The following is a 22,062-nucleotide window of genomic DNA, read 5'->3' on the forward strand; positions in this document are numbered from 1 at the left end:
AGTGTGAAAAGCCTGTATTAAAGGCAATAGACCTTAAGAGTGGATTGGAATTACACTGTGCTAAAATCCAAAGGTATTTTATTTCATGGGATCTTGCAATCTTGAACTAAGTATCTAAAAAGGGCAGAACCTCCCAGATCTGCTGCTCGAACCAAAATGAAGAAGAAGGGTCCATGATGAGGAGTTAGATTGACACCAACAAGGTCCTTCACTCTGAAGAATGCGCCCGCTGCACAACCTGAACTACAGCCCTGTAGACCCTCAGCCGAGAGTCCGCCTGCCGTCCAGGTCTGTCTCTGTGAAAAGAAACTGAGTTTGAATTCAAGAGTTTGACAAGCAGTAAGCTGGAACTCAAGCCGGCGAACCCTCACCGAATACAGCCTGGTGTAGAGCATCAAGGGACCCTGTAACAAAAGCTCCTAAATAGTTTCTAAGTCCGTACCTAAAAAAGGTGACTGGGAACAACCACGAGAGCCAAGCTACCCACCTTGAACCGCAAGCCGGCCTGGATCCCTGGTTCATCCCACTGGAAAGCTTCATAGGTCAAACTACCACTAGTTTGACCGACGCTCACCGTAAGGCAAGCCGGCAAACCCTCACCGAATCCAGACTGGTTGAGAGCTTCGAGGGACCCCTGGAAGAAAAGCTCCTGAAAAGTTTCTAAGTGAGAAGGTAAAAACTTTTACCAAGACCTACCGCGAGGGGTAGCTGTGCTGAGCTTCATCGCTGTCGGCCTGTAACTTTGACTTTGATCCGGTCTAGCGCAACCAGATGTCCCAATAGGCGCTATAGGTTTCTATGTGCTATCAAGTGCTAATTCTTTAAAAATTCATATCTGCAGTTCTCTACATTGGATTTTTTGGGGTCTAATTTTATAGATATATTAATATGGATTTTTATTGTGAGTTGTGTCTTAAATATTTACTGAATTGGTGTTTTTAAATGGTTTTCAAACCTGTCTTTGAAGTTAAGGCTGCCTACTCGCAGCCAAGCTGCCAAGGGTTGAGCATGGGAATACTTTTCTTAGACCTGTACTGAGCCCCATATTGTGTTAGTGGCCTTAATGCCAGTGGCAGATATAACACAATATGTGTATTCGTAGAGCACATGTTCACACCCAAAGGGACTTGTTGACCCTGAATAACAGATGTTTATTGTACCACAACTCAAAGGTACTCATTTTATCAACCTGGTAAAGGCTAAGAGGCTGAGTGGACCCTCCGAGATTTGAACCTGTGACTATGAGGTAGAAAAACAGGCTCCTGCTGTGGATGCATTATTCCACCAGGCCCCAGATATACATTTGCCACTACTAATAACCCACTCTCCAAAACTGTAGCAAGCTAGGGTTTTAGTGTTTGTGTCCTAACCACACAAACCATAGGGATAGATGGTTTCCGCTATTGTTACCCTTATTAGGCTGTATTAGTAGGGATGTTATACTGATGCTATAGGTCTGATTTATTTGTTATCAATTGTTTTGATAAACGTAGTAGATCTGACATATTGAGAAAATCATATGCGAAAATCAATAGGCATCTAAAAGTGGATTGTTATTCCTCTGTAATCAAGCCTACTTACAGCTATTTTGTTACTTGAAATGTCACAGTTTACCTTTGTCAGAATGACTTAGTTGCTGGTTGCTGCCTCTGACAATCCTCAGGGGGAGAACATGTGCACTGTAATAATTCTTGCTGGACTCTCCTTGTAGCTGTCTTCCAGAATCCTGTAATAAAAAAATACACATTTAACACATCCATCCATATATACACACATATACATAGGACAGCATTTTCTGATCACATGTGTACTTCCACTGAAAATAAGTAAGCAACAGTGTCAGGGCTGGTTGGCCAGTTTTCAGTTTTCTCCTATTATAGTTCCCAATGTATTTCTTTGCTTCTCCTCTTTTTATTTTAATGTTTTTAAGAGGATACTAAAATTCTCCAGGCAGTGCTAATAGGTTGCTAGCTCGCCACTCATTTTATCTGCAGTGAGCCACATCCCGCGTGCCCACTACCTCTAGACCAATCAATCAATCAGAGTGCTTGTAAAGCTTGCTGCTCACCCGTGAGGGTCTCAAGGCGCTGAGGGGAGGGGGGTGCTGCTACTGTTCGAAGAGCCAGGTCTTGAGGAGTCTTCTGAAGGCGAGTAGGTCTTGGGCCTGCCGTATGTGGGTAGGGCAGGTGTTCCAGGTCTTGGCGGCGAGGTAAGAGAAGGATCTGCCGCCGGAGGTCGTACGTTGGATGCGGGGGACAGCGGCGAGGGTGAGGCTGGCGGAGAGGAGCTGGCGGTTGGGGGTGTGGAAGCTGAGTCTGCTGTTCAGGCAGGCTGGTCCAACGTTGTGGAGTGCTTTGTATTCATGGGTGAGGAGCTTGAAGGTGTTCCTCTTGTCGACGGGGAGCCAGTGTAGGTTTCTCAGGTGGGTGGTGATGTGACTGTGGCGGGGGACGTTGACGATCAGTCGGGCGGAGGCGTTTTGGATGCGTTGTAGTCGTCATAGGTGTTTAGCTGGGATTCCTGCATAGAGTGTGTTGCCGTAGTCCAGTATGCTGCTGATGAGGGCATGTGTCACCGTTCTTCTTGTTACGGTCGGGTTCCACTTGTAGATCCAGCGGAGCATGCGGAGGGTGGTGTAGCAGGAGGAGGAGACGGCGTTGACCTGTTTAGACATGGAGAGGGAGGAGTCGAGGATGAATCCTAGGTTGGGTGCATGGTCGGTGGGTGTTGGTGCTGTTCCCATTGTGGTCGGTCACCAGGAGTCGTCCCAGGCTGAGGGGGTGGGTCCGAGGATGAGAACCTACGTCTTGTACGAGTTCAGCTTCAGACGGCTACTCCTCATCCAGTTGGCGACAACCTTCATTCCCTCGTGGAGGTTGGTTTTGGCAGTGTGTGGGTCCTTGGTGAGGGAGAGGATGAGCCGGGTGTCGTCGGCGTAGGAGATGATGTTGAGGTTGTGATGGCGGGCCACTTGTGCGAGGGGGGCCATGTAGACATTAAACAGCGTCGGGCTGAGGGATGAGCCATGGGGGACGCTGCAGATGATGTCGGTGGCTTTGGATCCGAAGGTTTGGTGGCGGACTCTCTCGGTTCTGCCTGAGAGGAAGAACCTGATCCAGTGAAAGGCCTTCTCTTGGATTCAGGAGAACATTATGAAACGGTGTTATCCATAGTGTATCATTCTTTTACCATTGTAGAATGGTCAACACGTTGGTCCTAAATAAGGCAGCCAAGCTTGATACACTGATAACAATGATACACTGTTTCCATAATGTATGCAAGACGGATACCTGCTACTATGTTTAGTTTTGTGCAAGCATATGCCCACCATGCTTAGACTACAGCCTTTTTACCACTTATATTCTTATATTTATCTTACATATGATGACACGTGTATGTTTGTGTGTCTCAACCAGGTCCTGGGTACCGACTTAGACAGCAGTGCACCCCTTCCCTGAGCTGTCGCCAGGTAGAGGTGAGGTAATCTGCCCAGTCAATACGGGTATAGTCACCTTCTCTGAGAACAGGAACCAGAAGTACCAGTGGTTCCGTATTGTAGCACTAGTATTCGTATTCTTTTTCCAATAATTTACCACATAGCAGCATCATCTATTGAGGTCTGGGCGAAAGCCTTGACACCTTGAGGGTCATCACGGCTGAAACTTGTTCAACGCGTAATTTGGTCTGACACATGCGGTCTAAATCCATATCACAGGTGCACTGTTTTTAACCCTGACAGTGAGAACATTTCAATAAAGTACACTTTTGTTCTCTCTAGTTAGTTTTAACATCACTTCCCACACATTAATGACAATTTTTGTACTGCGACCCTCACCCATACTTAGTCTTTCATTTGGTAGATTTAGAATATCCTTTTCAGAGTAAATATCAAAACATCCCTGTGCTCTTCCCTCTCAGAGAGGGGGTACTAGCCCATGGTGGGACTATGTTTTTACCACCAAGAGGAGCATCCCAGATGATGAAGCATGCCACCTTGGGTGGGTTAGGGATTTAATACAGAAAGGGATTATCCCACAGTTAGGTCTTTGTGATTTTGTCAGTGTCGTTTTCCATTTGTTTTTTCACGACAGACCCATGGATTTTCTATGCTGTATTCTTTTATTGCTCTTCTGTAATAGGGTGAATGCAAAAATGAGTCAGTGTATTGATGAATGCCGAAATGTGTGCAAAGATAAGTGCCAGAGCGTATGTATGATAACCTATTGAGTCCTTAAACCCGCGAGTGACACAAAAGGCACTTTCTTTCATAAGCCAGACCTTTTGGCATTGCCAATGCTTTTAATAAATGCATATAAACATTTGTTACATTTCTGATAGGATGTAATTGAATGCCATATGCTTCCAATACTTGTAACTGTGATGTAAGTCTAGACTCGTTTCACGGTCCCAAGGGCTACAAATATCTCACTCTTTCACACTTATGCTTCAGAACAAATAATTATCAGAATTTTTCTTCATCGTATTTTTTATTTATGCATTTTTTAAATAATATACAATGTTTATTAAATATTTTCTTTTTAACGCGTAGAACTCAATACAGATTTCTCTTTTGCTAATAATATTGCTTGCTACTGTGGGAGTATTTCATTGCCACATGCAGTGAATTACTTGCTTTATTCTCTAGGGTCATTACCACGGGTAGATGATTGCATCTCATAATTGGATTTGCTGAACCTAGCAATTAGCTTTCCTGCTTGTCATCGCAGCAAATTGCTGTCTTGCAGTTTTTTACTGCACGAGTATGGGAAAGACCTGAGACCTTCTATGAGATATTCTAAGGCTGCATCATGCTATGTCCCACCCCACCAGGTCAAAGTCAAAGTCAAAAACTGCTTTATTCGATTTTGATTATAAAAACAATAAACGCACAATAAAAAACAGATCATATTATAAAAAGATTTTTTCCATAAAAAGATTACCCCACTAGGTAGAAAACTGCCCACAGACAAGAACTATGGGTCATTCCTGCGGATTATGAGGTATAAAATCGTACATTGTTTAATCCTTCACAACAATCCTGCAACAGCACCTATTGTGACTGTTCAGTAGCAGTGACAAGCATACAGCCAACATATGTTCATATCACCTGATAATCCCATCATTTTCCATTAAATTTTTTTTAATTTTTAGTTTTTTACGCTTCATACGGTTCAGCATTAATAAAACACGTACTACTGGGGTAGGGTTGTTTGGAGTGCGCCTTTGTGTCTGGTAATTATTGTATGATGCCTGTAGTTATGCTCCCATAGGCACAATAATTAGTATTCTGTATGAACCGGAATTATAAATCAAATGTCTAGATAAAGGTTGACCCCTTTGGTACTAGATCACATCTCCTCTACCCGAGTATGTATACTGTTACTCTGTTACCAGTACTCATGATTTCTATCTTAGATTGTTTCCTAAGTTTTAGATGTTGTCCATCCTCTTTTAGCCTTGTTAGTGATCAACATGTATTCACAAGTATGGTTCAAAAACAACCAAATCTTACACAATGGCTTAGCAGAGTGAGAAATGAATTCCTTAGCCATAGCACTGTGGATACATGCAATGTACCGGACCAATAGAATCAAGAGAAAAGATGATTGTCTCTTTGGGGGGCTCTGGATACAGATGAATTAGTGACATATCTTGGCAGACAAAAATCATCATCATCATTGCGTGTCTATAATTCAGAGATATCATTAGGATTGACCTGCAGCGCAAACAGTGAGCACCACTGTAGAAAGTCTGAAAAATCCAGACTCTAGAATTTCTATCACTGAAATTTCTACTTGGAAACAATTTGAATTCCCCTGCCTGTGTAGTATCTAGTTATGGGTTTGGTGGAATCAGACGAACCACTTGATATTACAATATTTACTTAACTCAATTAATGCTTTCCTGATGTCGTTAATGTAATTTTCTCTGTCACTCATCACAAATGTCATGTTATTTCAAATGTGTTATACAATTGCCAATGTGGCTTTGCCAGTAATTCGTCACAAACGTAGTCACTGTACCTGTCTATGTTATAGATACCACAAGTATTGTCAATACCTATTTCCCTGTTCATCACAAGTAGTGGGCATGTATCTGTCCATTTTATGGATGTACGTTGTTACAACGCATGTTGCAATAACGCATGCCTTTACCACGCAAGTCTTACAACGCAAGTCGTTACAGGAATCTTATAATTTTATATTCCAACACCAGTCCCCGTAACAGTAGGGAAGGTGTTGGAATATAAAATTGCAAGTTTCTTTATCCCACAGCGTCAACCAGCGCAAGTCGTAGTAACGACTTGCGTTGTAATAGCTGCGGGGTAAAGGCACTGCGGTGTAAAAACCGCGTCGTAAACGTGGTTCCCCCCATTTTATACATTAAACATGTACCTTTCTTTGTTGTCCATCACAATAGTTGTCAGTGTACCTGTCCAGGTTAAACATTACAAATGGTGTCATTGTACGTCTGCCTACTGCTCATCACAATTGTGGCCAATATACCTAACCATGTAATACACTCACAGATGTCATCAAGATGCTATTTCTTGTGGCTTGTCCTGAGCATTGTGACGTTACACATAATGCCAATACTCCATTGCCTCTTGTACGTCACAGATATTGTTCAAGTACCTGTTTATGTTGCCATAATGACACACACCTCCTGGCCCTGTTCTATATACCTCCATTGTTCCATGCCTGATAATTCTTACTCTTATTTCATGTTTTCACAGATTTGACTTGTCGAACAGGGATTCTTTTTTTGACACCAAAACCCGAAGCACGATTGTAAGTACTTCCCTTCACAGCCTGAGTTGTTTTCTTTGGTCGGTGTAGTGCTAATTATCTCCCAGTTGTCTCCAATTATCACTCCTGCCTTTCTTGTACTAGAAGGTGTTTCACTTCACCTAACGCTGTTAATTATTAATTGTGGTAATAATAACAACCAAGTAGAAAGTGTTACACAATTCCCACAAAGATCTGCAGTGGCCATGAGCGTCATTTAGGGGTCGCCGGAAGTATCAGCAACTAACTCTGGACTGCTACTTCTGACCTCTGTCACCACTTCTTGTGACCCCTGACCTCTGGGGTGTGAAAAGCGCAGCCAAGAACAGATTGTAAACATGGTTCCCATAGGCACTGCTCTGTTGTTTCCACTGGGACATGGAGCATGAGGTTCCCTTTCTGTAAAGCTCTGTAAAATAAAAAAAACTCAGCAGTGCAATTTTATTTCTACTGACTAAGCAATTAAGCGTTGGCTAAACCAATAGGTTTCGACTATGAGAGCTATTGGCTGTGGCAATTTACTGTAGTAATGTTGTACAGCAGCGCAGATGCTTTGCAGTGTGTGTAAAACTCATTTTTAGAAGCGCTCTGACGCACCCAGAGCTAATGTGTTTTTTTTAAAGTACATTAGCGTTGAATGCATCATAGACTTTTTATTATTATTTCTAGCCATGCTGCCCAGCAGCTACACTGCTATACAGTGTGACAGCAAATCATTACTCAAGTCGGCGATTCCCATGCTGTACAGCACGAGCAAAGGCAATGGCAGAGCCAGTAATCTCAAAGGCAAGACCTATTAGCTTTGCTAATGCTTGTTAGGTCCTGGCACAACACTCTTATGATTTGCGGCAAACCAATAAATCTCCCCATGCATTAAATAGAAAAAAGTATGACATTTGGCAAAAAATCCTATCACTTTTATAAAGTAAGCAATTGCACCCATGTCCTTGTCTTAGTGAAAATACATTTGGAAACAGATAACATCTGTTGTCAAAGAAAGAAAGGGCTTTTTTACAGTAGTGTGGTTTAGTAAAATATAGTTACAAATGGCAAGCGGTTCAACAAGGAAGACAGGGAAGAAGAAAAATATTAAAGTAGTACCTCAGTAATTGCTGACTAAGCAAAAGGGCAGCAATCAAGCTGAAGCAATGAGCACTTGGTTCATGCTCCAGCTAAAAGAAGAGGTAGTGAAGCTAGCATGCAGTGGCCAATTAGGAGTCAGCAAACAAGAGTGATGGTAAAGGCAACAAAGGTTAACCAATTGTCGGGCACCAAGCCCCTTCTTGCCCACAATATCTCTTGGGTACAGAGCACATGACCTAAAAATGAAATAAAGATAAAAATATTTTTAGCAAGATGATGCCACATTTCATTATTATAATGACACAAACATTGTTCTTGAACAAAACTCACAAGTAATCATACATCAAAATGTATTGACTATGATAAGGAATAATTTAAGCAATTGTCATTGTTCATATTTAGTATATGAGCCTTACGCATTAATACAGGTAGAGAAACAAATATACTTTTCTTCAATTTGTGTTCGATTTCATGGTAATCTGTTATTACATTCTCTTTAATGTACACACTAGGTAAGTGTTCAAATCATGACTGTGTATGGTAAACATTGTTGCATCACAGTATTGTTCTGTGTTTTGTGGCATTATATCCTGAGTTAAACAAATGCATAGTTTTTCAGGTCTGCACCATAGTTAAAATCAAGGTGCTATCAAAAATATACATTTACCTTGATAAAACATTGTTATGTTGTTGTATTAATCATGCACTGGCTATGGGAGTTCTTAACTCCACCGGTTACAATTTTTGTGATGTAATTAGGGTCAAGATCAAGTGAAATCACTTCCTGAATTAAATTAGTGTATAAGGACATATGATGTCACATCCTGTGATGGCATTAAGATCAAAAGATGTGTAATGTCACGTCTGGTAATCCTGTCATTTGGTAAATTGACATCCACAGTAATAATAGTTTTTTGATAAATGATATGTATCCGAGACATAGGCCTATTTTTATGATGTTGAATAATTAATCCAAAAAAAGGAAATATCATACAGAATAGAGTATATAGTAATAGAACAGGACAAAAATGTATAATAAAATAGCATAATAGATTTACTTTGAGTGAACTGAATAGTGAGAGTGAATCGTTCACATTGGAATCATAACATTGCGGATACAATATCATTTCAGAAAGGAGGTCTTTCGTCGTTGGAGATGGTGTTGAAAGACGTGGGGCATATTACCAACAACTAGCGATAATTATCGCTACGTTGGCTTAGCGGCCATAATTTTATCGCCGTGTAGAGACGATTTTTATCGCTTAGGAGCCTTGATATTATCAAGGTTTATCTCCTAAGCGATAAAAATCGGCCGAAATACATGAATATCACTGAAAAGTCAGCGATATTCATGCATTACCGAGCAAATGCTCTTAGCCATGTTATCCACCTCCCATTGGATAACATGGCTAAGAACTGCTCAGGGGCAGGTGTTAGCTTTTGGAGATATTCACGCTTAGCGCGAATATCTCTAAAAGTTGGTAATAGGAGATAGCGATGTTAGCGAATTTTTCCAGTCGCTAACATCTTGGCACGCCCACTTTGCATGTCATTAGTGATAAATTTCTATGACATGCAAAGTGGGGCCCAAGATGGTCGCTATCTCCTACTAGCTGTCGCTAACTGGTGTTAGTGACAGCTAGGTAATAGGGAGATCATTTTATCTCCGCTTTCTTGGCTTTTAAAGCCAAAAGAGCGGAGATAAATCCCTTGACAATATGCCCCTAAATTTCTTAGTCATGTACATCACTTCAGATGTTATGCATCTCTGCTGAATGGTGAGCAGGACTGGCCAGTGTGACACTCTTGCATGGTCCCAGGGTTGGCGGGGGCTACTTTTGATCAATCACTCAAACAATCAATCTTATAGCATTTGTAAAGTGCACACTGTCACCCATAGGGGTATATGGAGGCTGTGTCTTCACCCAAACTATGCCACAACGACCCCATTATAGTTGCAGCTTCCTACAATATGTGTAGGATTGAATTGTTTTGTCAGAGCTGAGTTTGTTTTCCACTCCTGCATGAAACGTGGGCTGAAGTGAACAGATAGGTGTAAAAATGAGGGGTGATGTATGTACTTAACCCGAATGGATCTGAAGGGCTGAACGACATGGCTCCAGTGTTTGAAATGAAGGGATGGGGAACATGGGGCTGGCTCCCATTGGAAAAACCTGCATTGCCTAAGAGAATGGTTGTAGTTCAATGAGGAAAAAAAATCGCATGAGGCCGCATTCCAGTGCCATTTAAGATTAAGACCAGCTTTTTAGGAAATCCAGTTCAAGACATGGGGTTTCCTAACACATGTTACGTTGCTGCTGTCTAGTTTTCTTTTCTTTTCTTCTCCCTCCCTTCGGCCCAGCCTTCTTATCTTCTCCCCTCGTTTCCTTCGTTCCTTCTCCTTTCTCTCTCTTTCCCATACTACACCGTCCTCCAGGATCAAATTTCATATGTATGGATACTATGGGGCAGATTTATGAAGGCCTTGCGCCTCCTTGCGCCGCAATTGCGTCACTAAATGTGACGCAACGGCGGCGCAAACAATGCGCCCTATTTACAACGTGACGCATCTAAGAGATGCGTCACGTTGGAAAGCCCTGCGCCATAAGGAGGCGTTCCTGCGCAGGGGGGGGGGTTCCTGCGCAGGAACGCCTCCTAAAAGTGGCTGAGTGATATCTATGAGATTTCACTCAGTCACTTTCTACGTCACTTCCTTACGCCTGCTTGAAGCAGGCGTAAGGGTGACGCACAATGCATAGAATAGGTGGCTACCGTGCATTGCAGGAGGCATGTCGCACTTGCGACATGACTCCTGCTATGCGCCGCCCGTACGTCGAGAGATGCGTCACGCATCCTCACTTCCTTGCACCATGGTGCGCCGCATCATAGATGCGGCGCACCATGGGTGGCGTAGCAGTGGCGCACCGTGGCGCATGTTAACTGGCGCATCCCTGGGGATGCGCCAGTTAACATAAATCTGCCCCTATGTTCATTGCTTACCGACTGAGAACTTTCTGTTTATGACTTGTTATATATATTTCTCCCACGATATGTATCTTAGGTTACATTATCCTCACGTATGTATTTCAAGTGTATTCCCATGCATTATTCTCTGTTTCCTTTTTCTTTTTTTCTAACTTCTGCCTTCTTAAATAAAAAAGACTTTAAATTATAAAAAAAAAAAAAAAAGACCAGGGGCCTCATTTATGAGGCTGTGCTTCACTTTTACGCCGCCGGTGCGTCACTTTTTGTGACGCACCAGCAGCGTAAATAATGCGCCTTGTTGCACCATATTTATAAAGTGACGCATCTAGGTAGATGCGTCACTTTGTGAACCCCTGCGCCACATTATACCTGCGCCAGGTATAATGTATGCAAGGGGGCGTATTGACGCAAGAAAGGGTCGTAGAAGTGACGCAGTGAAATCTATGAGATTTCACTGCGTCACTTTTAGAACCCTGTTGCGTCAAAATCTTGCGCCTGCCTCACAGCAGGCGTAAGACTGATGCAGGCCCTTTCACATGGGGCTTGCCCCATGTGAAAGGTCACAATGCTGAAGTTGCGTCACTTTTGTGACACACTCCAGCAGTGCGTCACTTTTGCGTTTACAGATACGTCAGAAATACTGACGTATCTGTAACTCCTTGTGACATGATGCGTCATACATTAAATATGATGCATCATTGGTGTCGCAAGGAGTGCGTAGTGCAAAGTGACGCATCGCTGCTTTCACGCAGCGATGCGTCACTTTTCATAAATGAGGGCCCTGGGGCCTCATTTATGAGGCCTTGCGTGAGTTTTGCGCTTCCGATGCGTCACTTTTTGTGACGCATCGGTGGCGTAAAACATGCCTCCTGATGCGCACTATTTACAAAGTGACGCATCTAAGCAGATGCGTCACTTTGTAAACCCCTGCGCTACATTATACCTGCGTCAGGTATAATGTATGCAGAAGGGGCGTTCCCCCGCAAAAAGCCTCGTAATAGTGACGCAGTGAAATCTATGACATTTCACTGCGTCACTTTTAGGATGCTGTTGCGTCAAAATCTTGCGCCTGCCTCACAGCAGGCGTAAGACTGACGCAAGCCCTTTCACATGGGGCTTTCCCCATGTGAAAGGAAGCATTGCTGGAGTTGCGTCACTTTTGTGACACACTCCAGCAATGCGTCACTTTTGCGCCTACAGATACGTCAGAAATACTGACGTATCTGTAACTCCTTGCGACATGATGCGTCATATTATAAATATGACGCATCAATCATGTCGCAGGGAGAGCGCAGTGAAAAGTGACGCATCGCTGTTTTCACGCAGCGATGCGTCACTTTTCATAAATGAGGCCCCATCTTTTTACAGAGCAGCATAGGCACTGCACCGACAGGAACACTAATGTCCAAACTGATGCCACAGGGATACAAGTCATCCATTACTGGTTTCGGCCTACTTAGGCATTCCCTCCGGAGAGTCATACAATGTTACAAGAGTGACAAGTCAGACTTTGTTTTCCCTGTAAATCAAGCTACTTGGCTAATTTAGAGGTGTCGGCTATTCTATGTACCAAAAAGGTGCAGATGTAAACATAGAAAACAGTATCACTGTAATGATTGATACCATACTTTGCTTACTCAGCAACACCAGGAACAAGTCATTGCTGTGAAGAACCTATGTGAAGTTGTGTTGAAGCATCACACCTCAGGGGTCCCTGGTATGTCTCCGTGTGCCCCGCATAAGCAGTCGAGATGTGGGGTGAATAAAAGAAGAGGTGTTCTATCCCTGTACTGGCTTCGTACTCGTGTTACTCTGTTCCTGAACGTGTGCACTTCCCTTGGATAAATCTTTTGTCTGTAGTTAAGCCAAAAGCAAATATTGACTCTGCATTACTGGCAAAACACAGGGAGAGGCCTTGTCGGCTCAGTTCTTCCTCCTTGAAGGAATCTCACCGGATGGTCTGTTGATTTGCAAGACTCACCTGACGCAAGCGACTCTCATAGAAAACAACCTGCCTAAAATGGGACATATGGTAATGAATGGCAAGCCGATTTAAAAAGTGGATGAATACTTGAATGAATGAATAAATAAATAAATAAATATAATTCTGCAGCACAGCTATAACAGCTAAGGCCTTGGTTACCAGTGCCTCCTCAATACGGGGAGCCTGCGCGAAGCTCGTAGTGATATGAGATGCATTAAATATTGTCCCTTGAGGGTCTCCCACCCCTTAAAATTGCAGCACGTGAAAAAGGGTCTGGTGAATACAGGGACAAGCAGGGTTTAGTGCAGTAGTTCCACTTCTAGGGACAAACTTGTAATGTATGTTTTTTTCACTCCTGGGGCCGTGTCGCAGTAAGGGTGCACTGTCCCTGTGTGCACTGTGATGAACTCTGGGACAGTGTGCCCTCTTACTGATAATAGCAAAACACACAAGATGATGGACGGAATGTTGCACAATGGCAAAACATTCACCCCCAGTCACAGATCTGGGTTTAATCCATCACCGTTCTTTAGCCCACTCTGCCACCCAGTTTAGACATGGCCATATGCAAATCAGTCTTGACCCTGTGCCTCATGGCGTGGCATGGCTTGGCAGTTCGGGCTGGACTGTTCCCATGAGGCACAGGGTCAGACTGATTTGCATATAGCCATGTCTGAACTGGGGTGGCAGAGTGGGCTAAAGAACGGTGATGGATCAAACCCAGATCTGTTGACTGGGGGTGAGTGTTTGATTGCTTCAGATGCTCTGTCCATCACCACCCCCTTTTGTACCACTTACTGATAATAGCCCGCCCTCAGGTCAGCAAATTAACGAAAGGTGGACCAGCTGTTTGTAGCTCCCAGTCCAGTTTCACATTGCAGCAGAGCTTGGCCTGCACTTTCAAGGGCGACTGAGACCCCCCTCGAGGGTGTGTGCAGTGAGTGACTGCACCTGTCTGCAGGAGATGAATGGGGCTGCATGAGGCACATCACTCCCTCAAGAGGGACAACCTTAGGGAAGCGTAATAAGTGTGCTCAACCTCTGTGTGGTCCACTGTCAGTGCTCGTCCTGCCTGCCTCTGTGCCTGTGTACTTAAAGCAACTCGAGTATAGAGGCACAGTGAATCCCTCAGTTACATGGGGCTGTGCCCCCTTTTAAATTGGTGAATGCTGCTTTAGAATAGAGGTAGCACTACATACATTGGGGAGCTGTCTGTATCACAAAAGGGACAGCACAAGCATTTGCAGCCTCTTCTGTAATACCAAAGTGCCCTAGTGGGACAGAAGCAGGCACACGCGCCTGTTGTGCACCCAGGTACTGTATGTAATACAGTCCCTATTGATTTCTGTTCCCTGGGGTATCAGAACTCATACAGTGGGATATATATAGCATGAAATCCTTAGTGGCACCCATAAATGAGGAATGTTCGCCTGGTTGGGCTTCTTTTTAGCAGGGGTATTTAATCATTAAAAAGTGCTGTTTTGAGAAAACACCTAAAATGTCCTGCTTTGGCGTCTGTCATTGGAAAATACGGATGCTCTTCACAACCTTTCAAAACGTAGATTCAGTCTAATCATTATGCACACGAGGTTTCCATATTGTGGCCCTGGGTAGTGGATTAGCCTGTCATTGAACCTATAGGTTTTTCCCATGTAGGTATTATGATAGGATTTACTGTAGAGAGCACAACGAGTGCAGCTACCACCATTGTTATGTAATGCGTATTTGTAAAGCACTGTCTCCCACAAGGGTATTCCGCTGTTGTGCAGGAGTGTGTGCCTAGACATGCCTATGGCAGGTTGGTTAATTGAAAATCCAGGCCTACATCTTCTTGCGAAATTAAAGAAGAGAAGAGGAAGCCCTGATGTAGAGTGGGAGGCTCCATGCTTTAAGAGCATATGTCTTCCTGATCTAGGTCTGTGTTTAGATGGGGTGTGAGTGAGTTGGAGTCCTGCGGAGTGGCAGTGTCTGATTGGTTGGTGGAAGGAGTGTGCCTTGAATGTAGGTATGTGTGCGTAGTTTTAAATAAGCACATTTGAAATGTGGTGTGATAAGTTCAGGGGGGGGAGACTGATGATGAGTCTGGATTGTTTGTTGTCTTCTGGTGAGCAGCTTGATTATCCTGGCATATAGGTAGTTAGTATAGCCCAATCTACTAGTTACTAAGGCTAGAGTGATATTATTTCTAGTGTTGCTTTAGTCGGATTCGTAGAACTTCCTCAGCATCCTAAGGGTGTACAAGCAGGATGCAGTGATGGGGTTGACTTGTGCGGTCATGTACAGTTTTCTGTTGATGGCGATTCTACGGTCCTGGCAAGGGTGCTAGGTGTGGGTGTGGGTGTGAGTTTGTCCTGCTACTAGTTTGAGTCCTATGATGAGGTGTTCTTGTCAAAGATCTTTACTTCTGTTTGCCGGTCTTCAGCGAGTAGGCGTTCCTGCCAATTAGAGACTTCAGTCATGCAGGCAGTGAACGTGTTTCATGTGTTGGGGTCTTTTCTGAGTGGGAGAGTTGAATGTTGCCTGCGTAGGAGAGGAGGTTGATGTTATGTGTGCGGATGACATTGGCCAGAGAAAGAACAGCAGTCTTATTTAGAACTTTATGAAAAGTACACCCTCAATCAGGATGAGGGAAGACATTGCCATCACAGAGGCTCTTTACAATGTAAAAAACGTTTGGTAGACGGCCTACATTGGTTTTGACAACCAGTTTTAGATTTTTTAGTTTTTCGGTAGGAAACTTCCAAAGGTAGAGTATGTTTCTGAAAAACAAAACCCTAATGACCCAAGGGACAGCTGCCTGGCCCCTCTGGTCCCATGGCCTGATGTCCCGTAGCATCTCTCTGCTCTCCCATTATCCAATCTGATGACACAAGTCTCATTATTACATCGACCGGCACAGCTGTCTGGACCAGAGGGTCCCATGGCCTGAGGCCCCGTAGCAACCCCCTGCTCTCCCACTATTACACAATCTGATGTCACAAGTCTCATTATTACAGTGGCCGGCACAGCTCTCTGGCCCCTGTGGTCCCACTGCCTGAGGACCCGTAGCAACCCTCTGCTCTCCCACTATTACACAATCTGATGTCACAAGTCTCATTATTACAGTGGCATGCACAGCTCTCTGGCCCCTGTGGTCCCACTGCCTGAGGTCCTGTAGCATCCCTCTGCTCTCCCACTATTACACAATCTGATGTCACAACTCTCATTATTACAGCGGCCTGGACAGCTGTGTGGCCCCTGTGGTCCCACGGCCTGAGGTCCCGTATAATCCGTCTGCTCTCCCTCTATTACACAATCTGATGTCACAAGTCTCATTATTACAGTGGCCTGCACAGCGCTCTGGCCCCTGTGGTCCCTCTGCCAGAGGTCCCATAACAACCCTCTGCTCTCCCACTATTACACAATCTGATGTCACAAGTCTCATTATTACAGTGGCCGGCACAGCTCTCTGGCCCCTGTGGTCCCACTGCCTGAGGACCCGTAGCAACCCTCTGCTCTCCCACTATTACACAATCTGATGTCACAAGTCTCATTATTACAGTGGCATGCACAGCTCTCTGGCCCCTGTGGTCCCACTGCCTGAGGACCCGTAGCAACCCTCTGCTCTCCCACTATCACACAATCTGATGTCACAAGTCTCATTATTACAGTAGTCTGCACAGCAGTGTGGCCCCTGTGGTCCCACTACCTGAGGCCCGGTAGCAACTCCCTGCTCTCCCACTATTACACAATATTTAGTCACATGTATCACCAACAAATTTTACTGGTGTGATCGACAGACAAACAGAGATTACACCACCCACCTTGAATGGAGAGGGCAGTGTAATGTACGTCCTCCGATGGCCCTAACTCATTCTGTCTGTTGGATAAAGTATTCTATTGACAAAGCCTACTGGGCCTCCGTAGATGGTTTACTAAAGTTCCACCCATCTCTAAATGAGGTATTTGTGGCAGGGTACCATTTCACGTTTGTCATGAAGTTCCCGGTCCACCATACTCTAAATCTGGCCCTATGACTATTAAACATTTAATTCCACCTTTGTATCTCATAATGTACTATCTAATCTCCTGAATATTGTGATGTAAAACATGTGTTTCAAGAAAAAGTCCTCTAACAAATTGCTTTGTATATTCATCCTGCATGAATATACAACTTGACAGACATCGTCAGCTTTCTATCAAGAAACATGATCATGCCATGATGTTTACATGTCAGTCATGACATATCAAAGTTTCACAAAAAGTCATAAAATATCCCCTTATCAAGATACCAAAATACACATTTATTTTGAGGGGGGGTGGACCAGCAGAGAGAAGTAAGAGCTGAGAGGGGAGGGAGTGTAGGATTAAAGTCGATTAGCACTTAAAAATAAGAATCACTTTTGACATATATATATATTTTTTAAAGCAGTTCGAGTATCTTGGTCGCAAGATAGTGGTTCGTATTTTCCTGGATCTGAAGTTAGAAACTATCATTTAGACACTGGACCACCAATGGTGGTCCTCCAGAAAAAGGAACAACTTTGCTCCTCAGAAATGGATCTCAGAAAACAGGCAAAAGAGAAGTATTGCTTTTAGAGGTTTATAAAAATAGGTTTTTCTGTAAAAAAAAAAAAATTCCAATAAATGCTGTACTTCGAAAGGTAAGTGCATTTAGGAAAGTATCGATTTACTCTTCCTTAATTCACATCTACGTACCTTAAAGATATATGTACTGCGTAGGTACAAATAGGTGCACTTAGTTCTGGAAAATATAGACCTATCCTACACTATTCTTTTCGATATTTGAACCTAGATATTGTGTTTTATCGATATTCCTGTGTCGATATTTAGGGTGCATACTCAGGAAGCCTATTCCCACTGTGGAAAATTGCCCTCAACACAATTCTGCACAAGGGGAATGGATCCGAATATCCACAAACTGAGTTTATCGTTTTTTCCTCCACTTGGGAGAAGCCCCCTGCCCCAGACCTCAACACATCTGTGCCTGCACCTTGACTCCCGATCCTGGAGATGAAGGCCTATGGTTCTGATCGCAGTACATCTCTATTTCCAGGCTGAGAGAGGGTCACGTGTCAGTGTGTGAATGCCCGCAGATGTACATGTTTGTTTGCAATCACACATCAAAAGGCTAATAATTCCTACCCACGACATGCAGGGTATTTAGGGCCATATGTATCAAGGAACCATTTTGCGATTCAGTAATAGCGATTTTTAAGAAATCGTTATTTCAGAATTGCAAAATGGTATGTATCAAGAAAAACGCAATTTGCTAGCGATTTCTTGATATTCTTTAATTGCGTATTCGCAAATTGTGAATTCGCAATTAAGGAATACTTTCCCATTCATTTCTATGGGCCAGGAGGCCCATAGGAAGGAATGGGAATTTTCTCTCAATTTGCGAATCGCAATTTGCTAATCGCAAATTGAGAATAATTTCAAGGGTGCAGGGGTGTCCAAAGGACACCCTGTTGCACCCCTGAAATAAGCATAGGTGCACATGTGGTGCACATAAGGGCATGTATGTGTGTCACATGGCACTTTGAAAAATGCAAAAATGTGAATTTTTCAAGGAATTCGCAACTTACCACTAACTAGAAGTTGGTGGTAATTTGCGATTCCTTAAGGCCATTTAGCAAATTATTTTGCCTTCTTACATTGCATTTAAGGAATCGCAAAATTTGCGATTCCTTAAAGGCAATCGCAAAATAAGGAATCGCAAATTTTGCGATTCCTTATTTTGCATCGGGATTTCCTTCATACATATCATTTTGCGAATTCGCTTTGCGAATATGAATTTCAATGATACACATGGCCCTTACTCTTGCAGGTTTCTACGCATTCCTAGTGGAGGAATCCGCATTCCTGAAGCTATTTACGCCTGCCACGAATCCTTTTGCGGAATGCTAACTAGTGTGAATGAATGAATACATTTTCTGTCCCATTACAACCAAAAATGCTTTTTGTGAAGCGGGTGCTGCTGGATGTTGGAGTGATGATTCCAGGCTGTCAACTATTAAGGATGTCTGTGTAGTCTCGGACACGCATACTATACTACCCTGCTTCAGCAGTGCTGCAGTATTCACTTCCATTGCCCTCAGTTACTAAAGTGTGACTTTTCCTTTTTTTTCCCTCCAATGCAGGTGTATGAAATATTGAAACGGACGACGTGTACGAAAGCCAAATATAGCATGGGTAAGAGCCTGGCGGCGAGGGGCAGCCCCCAGTCCTCGGAAAGTGTCATCAATGTCTAGAGTTTTAATTAAAGTGCCGGCCTTCTGACTGATGGCCCAGACTACACTTCTGCTGGCTTTCCTCTTACCACACCGTTTTTTACCTGCAAATCGAAACTAATGCAGACAGCAGCTCAGACAAGCTTCGGTTGATTGTGGACTGGACTGTGTGTGACTCAGGGAGCTACACCTGTGGCTGCAAAGGTGCACTGTCAAGGAGACAATTTATATTTTTAGGGTGTCAGAAGAGATGAAGATGTGACGAGGCAGTGAGAGCATTCGTAGTAAAATGTCTATTACTGTCAGCAATATTCTATTAGCATCCACTATGCGATGATGTGATGCCCAGCCATTCATAGAGACTAAGAATACAAATATACAAGTATTAACTGATTATTGATTTGAAAGTTTGAAGGAGGGGCATGAAACATAAGCACAGTGGGTGTGATTGACTCCTGGGTAAGATATTGAACGCACAGATATTAATAGTGTGATAGTCCACATGCCACTCAGCTCTGCAGCTGGTTATGGCCATTCCTCTAAATACACATCCTTACCCCCCAACTCAGGCCCAAACCTAAGGATCAGGCATTTATCATAGGGCATTAACAGTTGTTAATACCCTCAACAGAGGGCAGTAAGGATTAATTACGTGTATTCTAGATGCCAGATAAACTCAATTCTATAATAAATTTACATAATGTCATATCAGAGAGATTGGGGCTATCAATGGTCTAATACAAACTATATTTAAATTGTATTGTTTGTTGCTTGGAAACACCGCACATGGGCTCTTGTTTTCCCTAAATTCACAGCATGTCAAGTTCCATAACCCTTCGCAGGGTAAGTCACAGTTCTGTGGGGCCTAGCGTATACAATTTCTCACTGCTAATTCAAGCCACTACCTCCTTTGTTTCACAATCTACAGTAACAGACACATTGCCACACTGGGATTCTTTTGCTGTTGTGGTGGGGGTACAAGACTCAATATGCATGCTTGAGGTAGTTCCATGTCATGGAGCAGTTCCCTCACCCCCAGCCAAACATTCCTCTGCAGTCAGAGCACCCCTACCCTCTGGCACCAGCTCCCTCCGCACTCTGCCTCCCATGACTACGCCAACATCCACCCCATCCATCTCACAGGCAAAATTCGGGTACTTACTGAATTTTATGTTATGCAAAATCTACACAATTTCTCTATATTTTGTGTTACACGATTTAGCGTACTTTTTGTGTGGTTAAAAGAGTCTTCCGAGACACATGCAGTAGACACGTTCGCATAGGAAATACCTGTCCCAACCATAAAGGGGTGCAGATAGAGTTGGTACCAAGAAACCCCCTAAAGGTTGTTTTGTGGTAATATGCGCATTGTTGCAGTGTCATACTAGGGAAACTCTTTGATTGGCTGAATATCTGAATCATTCACTCAGTGCACCGGGCATGCAGGAACAGTGTGATAACACAAACAGTTTGTGGGCCTCAGTTCACCTTAACCAGATGAAGAAACTACTTGTGCTAGGTGTTCAGAATATTTACAAGAGCGGTGCACCCTGTAACAGGTACACCAAACCACAACAGGGCGGAAGCAACACTAATATCGCCACGGATGTAGTGAAACATTGTGACAAAACCACTGCGGCTGTCACTCCAATGTCTATGCATGTATTGAAACAGTATGATGGTGGCAGTCCTATCAGCAGGAGAATGCACGTGCATATACGAATGTGTGACTCCTGCAGCCATAGATGTCATAAAGCTTTGGCAAAGTGTACAGTTGTCAAAATCAAAAAGGACTTGCTATAATAGGGGGAGGGGGGAGACTCAATGAAGTACGCGTGCAGGCAAACCCATTGGTTTGTTCATGAAGCCCTCACCCACCAACCTAGTTGGTGGCATGCTTCATCATCGGGCCCACCACAGTGACACTGAGTGTGTCCCGGGTGTGCTTCGACGCCAGGTTACTGCGGAGCTGGTATATTCGCTGAGTGTGCAGTGTAGTGAGTGAGAAAGTGAAGGTTAAAAAGCTATACAGTGGGTCCCAGTACCCGAGGGTAAATGGATAAACTTTAATTACTGGGCCTCTGTTAGCTACTAAAAAGGCAAACGGACGTGTTGGAGTGCGAATTATGACCTCCTGCGTCCTGTGTGGTCTACATGTTTCAGCCAGGCCTTTTGTTTTAAAGCTGGCTTTCCTCAGGACCAAGTGAGTATGTGAATAAAGTGCAGTTAAATAAAAATACTAAATTATAGTGATTGTGTTATTTCTTTGCTATGTGTCGCACTCCCTAAGGTGCGTTATATGTTAGAAGGGGATTCCCTCTTGCTTTACTACACATAACATATAAGACGTATACAGACGTACATGGTAGAGTCATATTAGCATGATATGATAGATTCCACATCATTAGCTGACTTATAAGGTGGGTGCTCGACCTATATTCGACTAGGGTGTGGTCATGTATGAGACATAACCTGCTTGGGTTTTATCCTAAAACCGATTGTAGTGGTGGTGAGCTAGAACAGCGGATATTAGCATGGTGAGGTACAGGTAAGTAAATTACATTATCCTCACACAGGCTATTTGCTGTAAAAAGCTTCCTTGGGTCACCAGGCAGAGAAAGAGACCCTAGAAGAAGGTTGTGAGAGTTTTTGGTTATATCCGACCTGTAGGGAGGAAGATTTCAAGAGCTTACCCCAGTCGTTGCAGTAGTGCGCTGGATTTACTCACGGGATTGCCGGTCTAGATCCTCCTTGGACCTGTCGTCCTTCTGCGGTGCCCGAAATGAAAAGCGGAGGCCCGTCGGTGGTGTTTAAGTAGCCCCGTTTATTGCTTTCACCTGGGTATGAATGGAAATAGAAGGAGGGATGCGCTCGCGCTAGGTGCCTCGTCATTCTGCCGAGGGGCGCATGCCCGAGTGAGCAGTGTTTTGCGCGCATGCGCATTGTAGTATGGAAAGGGGAAGGAGTGCCTCCGGGTCTGCGCATGCGC

The 22,062-nt window shown here is 43.8% G+C and overlaps 1 protein-coding gene across 2 annotated transcripts in view; it reads left to right on the top strand.

Moving 5' to 3' along the window:
* The window catches only part of ANO1 (anoctamin 1), a 780,986-nt gene that overhangs the window by 510,077 nt on the left and 248,847 nt on the right, over positions 1-22,062 (top strand). For both annotated transcript variants that reach the window (XM_078684271.1, XM_078684272.1), the window contains exons 6-7: positions 6,737-6,791; positions 18,984-19,035. In XM_078684271.1, coding sequence (XP_078540397.1) covers positions 6,737-6,791; positions 18,984-19,035 — 107 coding nt within the window. The remainder of the gene's footprint in view (positions 1-6,736; positions 6,792-18,983; positions 19,036-22,062) is intronic.

Source organism: Lissotriton helveticus, chromosome 3_2 (genome assembly GCF_964261635.1).
Source record: "Lissotriton helveticus chromosome 3_2, aLisHel1.1, whole genome shotgun sequence".
NCBI classification, from domain to species: domain Eukaryota; kingdom Metazoa; phylum Chordata; class Amphibia; order Caudata; family Salamandridae; genus Lissotriton; species Lissotriton helveticus.